The following is a 7,657-nucleotide window of genomic DNA, read 5'->3' as shown; positions in this document are numbered from 1 at the left end:
GAATATTCCCAAAGTTTACTGAATATTCATATTTATTAAGGTATAATATCAACCTGGAAGCATTTTTAAAGGAATGACTTATCACTGTACTCAGTATGAGGCAGATGTATATGGAATGTTGAAAATCTTCAATTATTGGGATGCGAGGAGAAGGGTATTTGAATTCAAGTAAATGTATTTTTATGGGTGTGTTGTATGTGCTACTAATGCATTGGCAAAAAGTGAAATGATAAATATTATTCTCAGTACTCAGCATTGTAGAAATAATGAGCTTCAGGATGTTAGACAATCATGACACTTTGTACGAAGAGCTCTGGGAAACACCAGCATAGGTTTCTTTGTATACCTAACTTTAAAAAATATTAAAATCCTTAGGGCTTAGTAAGTTCCACATACTTATGCATATATTCATTGCCTGCCATGTTATTAGAATTTTTGTAATCTTACTTGCTCAGAACTCACTTTGCCAGACTAAAATATGTAATTAAGGAAGAAATATCAAAATAATGCAAATAAAAGATTACAGTTTGCATGTTAGCAAATGGGAGCAAAGTGTTTCCTTCATCACTGACTACAAAAAACTACAGGCTATTGTGTGTGAAGTACACAATATCTCAATGAGTTCAGCTGGGCTGTCTGGGAAATGCAATACTTTCATGATAAAAGCTATTAATCCATTCATCAGAAATTTTTGATGTTTATTTGATGCTCTATATGTGAGTTTTAAAAGGGGAATGAATATTCAAGAATCAGATATACATAGCATTTTAGATGAGTGCCTTAAGAAATCTTCAGCAGTGATATTAGACTTTGAGGCAACCTCTTACAATGGACCATGTCATAGAGAGCATGTTTAAAATCATTTTAAGTGTGGAATCCATAACTGGGAGTTTAGGAAATGGATTCATTGTGCTGGTGAACTGTGTGGACTGGATCAAGAGAAGAAAGATCTCTTCAGTTGATCAAATCCTCACTGCTTTGGCACTCTCCAGAATTGGTGTGCTCTAATCAGTACTCATAAGCTTAGTTGTTCCTTCATTTTATCCAGGTTTATTGATAACTGCAAAAATGATAAGAATGGTTAATATAGGGCTGGGGATGTGACTCAAGTGGTAGTGTGCTCGCCTGGCATGTGCCGGGCGCTGGGTTCGATCCTCAGAACCACATAAAAAAATAAAATAATGTGTGTCCACCAAAAACTAAAAAATAAATATTAAAAATCTCTCTCTCTCTCTTTTTCTCTCTTTAAAAAAAAAAGAATGATTAATATTACCTGGACAGTGACTAATCATTTTAACCTCTGGGTTTCTACAAACCTCAGTATCTCTTATTTTTTGAAGATATCCAATTTTTCTAATTCTATTTTTCTTTACCTAAAGTGGAGAGTTAAAAAGGTGGTTTTTGTGATTCTTCTGATGTCTCTGATTCTTTTGTTTTTAAATATTGTACTGATCAACATTTCTAATGAGATCTGGATTGGTGGACATGAAAGCAACATGTCTTACAGTTCTAGTTTGAGGAAGTTTGCACAATTTTCCAGGTTTTTCTCACTCACCAACTGTATGTTTATGTCCCTACCCTTCACTGTATCCCTGCTGGCTTTCTTCCTGCTAATCAGCTCCCTGTGGAAACATCTGAAGAAGATGCAGCACAATGGCAGAGGGTCCCAAGATGCCTGCACCTCGGTCCACATGAAAGTCTTGCAGATTGGGATAACTTTCCTCATACTATATACCATTTTCTTTTTGTCTTTTATCACACAAGCTCTGAATTTCAGGGGGAAAAGCTGGTTGTTCTATTTTGCTGGGCTGCTGGAATTGCTTTTCCTTCCGGCCACTCACTTGTCCTGATTCTAGGCAACAGTAAGCTGCACAGTCATGTCTTGGTATCTGCTGGGAATTTGTTCTAGGACTCTTGATGGACTTCAAAATCAATGGATGTTCAGGTCCCCTTTGTAAAAACATAATATTTTCATATAACCTACCTATATCCTTTCATATATTTAAATCACATCTAATTTACTTATAATAGTCAAAACAATGTAAATGGTATGCAAATAATATTTATGGTATATTTTTAGGGAATAATGACAACAAAAGTTTTGTACATGATAAGTACAGATGTGTTCTTTTTCCAAATATTTTTTATCCACATTAGGTTGAATTCACAGGTGGATACAGAGGGAGAACTATAATCATGAAAGAAGAGACTAATGGAATAGAAAACTAAAGGTATAAGCCAAAAACACAAAGAGTTTTACGTAAAAATTAATAAACAGAAAGAAGCAAATAAAAAATATTGGAAACACAATAATAATCTATAACAAAACATAAAATAAAAATATATAAACCCAGTTTCTCACCAAAAGTACAAAATTCAGGCAAATTGCACATTTTTAGTGCTTGGATACATACCATAGATGGCTTCTTCATGCCAGGCACTGGTGGTGTGTGGTACTATTTACTATTTCTATATTTACTATTTCTATATTATGCCATTTACTATTTCTGTATTATGAAATATATTTACTATTTACTATTTCTATATTATGCCCAGTTGTCTATTTCTTTCTAATTAATTTTCTATCCTTTGTAATACTTAATAATTCTTTATGATAAATGCTTCTTGGTCAAATTTGTATGTGGTTTGTACCCCAACTGAAATCTAAACATTAATAGTTATTGGAATATTACTTGACCCAAAATTTCACTGAACCTATAAGGAAATAATAATATAAGATGTAAGTATAAGGAAACAATAATAACCAAATGAAAAGATTATGTGAAACAAGAACAGGAACATTATACTTAATGGTGAAATGTAGACATTAACAACTAAAGTTAGAATTAAGAGAAGCTTAGAGTTTTTGGCCAAAGCAATGAGAAGAGATAAAAATGTGTGAAAATGTGAATGCAAAGGACAAGATATTTAGTTTTTCTCACAGACAATATTTATGATCAATGTAATTCATGAAGAAATAAGTAGTATGTCAAATAGAAAAAGTAAGTTTAGGGCTGGGGATGTGGCTCAAGCCTGGCATGTGCCGGGCGCTGGGTTCGATCCTCAGCACCACATAAAAATAAAATAAAGATGTTGTGTCCACCAAAAACTGAAAAATAAATGTTAAAAAAATTCTCTCTCTCTCCTCTCTTTTTCTTCTCTCTCTCTCTCTCTCTCTCTCTCTCTCTCTCTTTAAAAAAGTAAGTTTAGAAAAATTGCCAAAAATAATATTAATGTTTAACTATTCACCAGTAATGTCCATTTAGACTTTAACTTTTGAAACTGGACTTTTTCATAGTAGCAACAGACAGTAGAAGGAGGGCTGAGAATGTAACTTGCCTAGCATGTCGGGGACCTGGGTTTGAGCCCCAGTCCTGCAAAACAAATAATCAATAGAAAGGGCATGACACTAAGTCTAATATATTATATATTATTGAAGCATTTATTTAATTGTATTGAGGAACACAAAAAATATGAATAAATGTTGATATTTACCATGTTTTTTGATCAACAGAACTAATTTCTACACCCACGGTGTCCAAATCCTTGTGTCCAATTCAATGCAGTGAAAAAATCACAGTGGATTTCAGAAATGTCTGTAAAATTTGTGAATATTTCCATTAAATATATTCATTAAATAATAAATTTTTTCATTAAATAATAATCTTTTTTTGGTACTAAGGATTGAATGCAGAGGTGCTTCATCATTGAGCTACATTCCTAGTTCTTTATTTTTTTTATTTTTTATTTTGAGACAGGGTCTCTCAAATTTGCTGAGGCTGGCCCTGAACTTGTGCTCCTCTTGCTTTGAGTCACTGGGATTACAAATGTGAGCTATTATGCCCCCTTGAATGGTTAAGGATTAAATAGTACCAGGACAGAAGCTTTTGTAAAAGGCCTAAGTGTGAGAAACATGCTTGATAAACACTGTGGGTTAAAAAGCTTGAGTGTGAAAGAAGGGGATTCAAATCTCATTAAGTTCTCTGAGACTCACTCTTAATTTTGGAAGTTCTGGGAAAATGATTCGTGCTTTGTAGTCCCTTAGAATGTTCTTAGAAGCTTAATGAAATACATGGATTTTATGGTAGTTGTAAGTGAGGGTCTGGGTACATGGCTTGTAAACAATAAAGCTACATGTATGTACTAGTTATCAGCACTCGATTTTAGGGAGGATTGGCTTTCCTGGAGATTCCTAAGGAACCTGTGAAACTTTTGATAGGAAAACGTAAGCAATCTATAGATTATGTTCTTTAAAGTTTTCTACATATATCCAAATTTTTTGTTCAAATGAATTCTTAGTGGTGATCAAACATTCAGGTAATTACTAGATAACTAAGTTCCTTCTATCAATTTAGATTTTTTCCTTCATGGTCTATGGATTAGGTTTTTAAATTTACTAGCCAATATGTAAACTTAATGAATTCAAATTATGTACATATTAGACAAGGAAAAAAAAAACTGTAAACCCCAGAAAGAGAATATGTCTTCATTTGCATGCTAGCAAATGCGAACTCATATTTCACACCATCAGCTGTGAAAGACGGCAGCCTATGGGAGTGATATAAAATATGTGCATAGGGTTTATTTTGAGCTTGTTTGGAAATAACTGTATTTTCCATTAAAAACAGCACCTGTGGTCCTTTTCTATTTGACATAGGTTGCAGAATGCAAAAGAAAACAAGAAGTTTAGTGTCCAGAAACCAGGTGTTGGTAGAACTCAAGGAAAGAGATTATAAATCATAACCAGGATTTATTTATTAAACCCTAGACTTGATAAATTTTCTACTGGATATCCTCTCCATCCAAGTAATGGCAGAATTTGTTTTCAGAAACTTTCTCTGTGTCTTTATAACACTGATGAACTGGCAGTGACTAGGTCAAGAGAAAAAATCATTTCTTTACCTGACACAATTCTCTATGTTTTGGTCATCTCCAGAGTTGGTTTGTTTTGGAAAAGTTAACACACTGATATAAAACTGTGATTATCCAGGTTCATATAGTGGACAAGTAAGAATTATTGTTATTTCCTGGGCAGTAATCAATCATTTTAGTACCTGGATTGCTTCTAGCCTCAGCATATTTTATTTGCTCAAGTTAGTCAATTTCTCCAGATTATTATTTCTTCACTTGAGGAGGAGACAGAAGAGTGTCATTCTATTGATTCTTTTGAGGATAATGGTGGTTTTGTTATTTCATGTTGTAGAAACAATTATAGAAGGGCTGTGAGAATGAATATAAAAGAAATTGAGTGTAAAAACCAAATCGAGGGATGCCATAAATTTTAAAAATATGATGGCATTTACTGCAGTAAATTTCATACATGTGAAATACTGTTTTCTGCTGTTAATCTACTCCTGTGTAAATTTGTCAGGAAGATGCAGCTCTATGGCACAGGGTACCAAGATCCCAGCATCAAGTTTCATATGAAAACCTGGCAAACTGTGATCTCCTTTCTCTTATTATCTGCCAGGTACTCTCCTTCTGCAACCACATTGTGTTGGAATTCTAACAGGCTGTTGATGCACTGATTTCTTGGAGTTCCCTTGGTACTAGCATCATCTGTCCTTCAAGTCATTCATTTGTTCTACTTTGTGGAAGAAAGAAGCTGAAACAAGCCTTCTATCAGTTCTGTGGCAGGTGAGACACTGGCTGAAATAATGGAAACCTTCATTCAGGTTCATCGATTGATGTCAGGACTATTGAGTGAGACTTCTAGCAGAAATCCAACAGATGAAGTCTGTAACATTATGCTTTCTACCACTTTTTCTGTAGTTTAGTATTTGATTAATTTCTAAAGACATGCCCCCAAAGTCTGGAACCTAAACTTATTAAATAAAAGGACACATGGTCATGTGTATCTTTTTAATAATACATGAGTATATGAAAAATATGAGACAATGACAATAATATGCCCTTAATCATTTTTTTTCATGGAAATGACCTAATTATTCAAAATGTGGGAGAAAATTTCAGAAAATTAAGACATGTGCATTTCACATGCCTACTCCATATTGACCTTCCTTTGAAGTATTTACGATTTTAATTTATACATTATGTAGTACTGTCAGCTTATTTCAGGGATCACTGCTATTTACTATTGTACTTTGTATCACACATGTGTACCACTGCATGTTTAGATTTCATTGTTTGAGCCACCAATTTTTTTTTTGGATGACAAAAAACCTCAGTTCTAAATGGAATATTGAGGTGGATATGATGAGTTCCATCATGAACTCTAATTTCATATTTAATATGAATTGTTAAATGGTATGATTATTGTAAGACATGCACATAATCTGATTCAAGAGTGAGAAAAATATTAGAGTAAATTTAGTGTATATATATGAACCTTAAGTAGTACAGAAGAATATTAGATTTAATGCAAATAGGTAAAAGTCTTAGAAAAAGATCATTTTTATGACAGGAATGAATCTGATTTAATTGCTGTCATATACTTTTATCTGCAGTAGGTAAAGTCATTTTTTCCAGTTGTTAAATTAAGAAGGACCTTTTTGGAATGATTTCTTTTCTTTTCTTTTGGGTGTGTGATATTGGGGGTCGAACTCAGAGTCTCATGCATGCTAGGCAAGTGCTCTACCCCAGCAAGGAAGATCTTTTCAAAGTTGAGATATGATTTTCAATATTTCCGTTTTGTCCCAAACCACCAGGGTCTTGATTTCCCAAAATCTCCTGTATCCTCCATTTTAAAAATGCTTTTTAAACTTAAAAAGAGTCTAAACTTTCCTTACTTAAGAAAATAATATAAAAGTAATATGGAAATCATCACACATATTCAATGAACCTTCCTGCATCCATTAAAATGACATCTATGAAATTTGTATTTGGATTACAGGAAATTTATCATATACCTGTTCTATTACCATATGTAAAATGTAGAAATGAGAGAAAGTATATTGATATTACCATTGAAGGCAGATTCTTAGTCTCTTTTGCTGGTTTCCCCTAAAAAGTATAAAGGCCAACCAAAGGCTCAGTTTTCACTAGTTATCTCATACAGTCTCCTTACTGAGAATGTAACTATGCACTTCCTTAGAGATGAATGAAGCTGACTGATCAAATCTGTACCTCTATTTGTCTATTTATCTCACATTGGAAAAAGTACTTTTTCTCCCTAAAATGTAAAACGTATGGTTAAAAGTCACTCTACCAGAAACTAGAGAGAAAAAGGGAGTTTCAGTACTACTTTTTATCTGAATTTCTGCTAACCTATTGTGATGGTGACCAAGAAACTTATTTAGTTTTATTTAAAAGAAAAACATTAAAGATTTATATGTAGGGGATTATGATTACAAATAGTGATGTAAGTAGAGAGATACATAGAACTTTGTTTGGTTAAATCCTTTTGGATGACTTGGTGTAGTCAGTATATAAGACTTGCCACAAATGAAAAAAAACTAACATGAAATGCCCTAACTTCTAAGCACACCTAAATATATTATTGATAGAGAAATGCTTGAATATACTGCCCCTCACTGAGGATCTGACTTGTTTTGCTTTATGGATGAAATGTGGGGAAATTATCCTGGGTACCATCTTCACCTTATCTGGAAAAAGCCTGTCTTCCCTAGAAGCTATTGTGCAGGTGGAAACAAACCTAAATTAAATATTTATATGTAGGGAATAATGGTTACAAATA

At 33.3% G+C, this 7,657-nt stretch overlaps 1 protein-coding gene across 1 annotated transcript; it reads left to right on the top strand.

Moving 5' to 3' along the window:
* Positions 1 to 828: 828 nt before the first annotated feature.
* LOC308658185 (taste receptor type 2 member 14-like) lies at positions 829 to 1,850 on the top strand (the record flags this gene model as incomplete). Its single annotated transcript, XM_081310794.1, has 2 exons — positions 829 to 997; positions 1,282 to 1,850. 2 exons carry the CDS (start codon positions 829 to 831, stop codon positions 1,848 to 1,850), a joined length of 738 nt encoding a protein of 245 aa, XP_081166920.1.
* Positions 1,851 to 7,657: the final 5,807 nt, after the last annotated feature.

Source organism: Spermophilus citellus (genome assembly GCF_964194105.1).
Source record: "Spermophilus citellus genome assembly, chromosome: 10".
In the NCBI taxonomy this organism is placed as follows: domain Eukaryota; kingdom Metazoa; phylum Chordata; class Mammalia; order Rodentia; family Sciuridae; genus Spermophilus; species Spermophilus citellus.
Note: the sequence above shows the minus strand (reverse complement) of the source record. Positions and strands in the feature narration are given on the sequence as shown.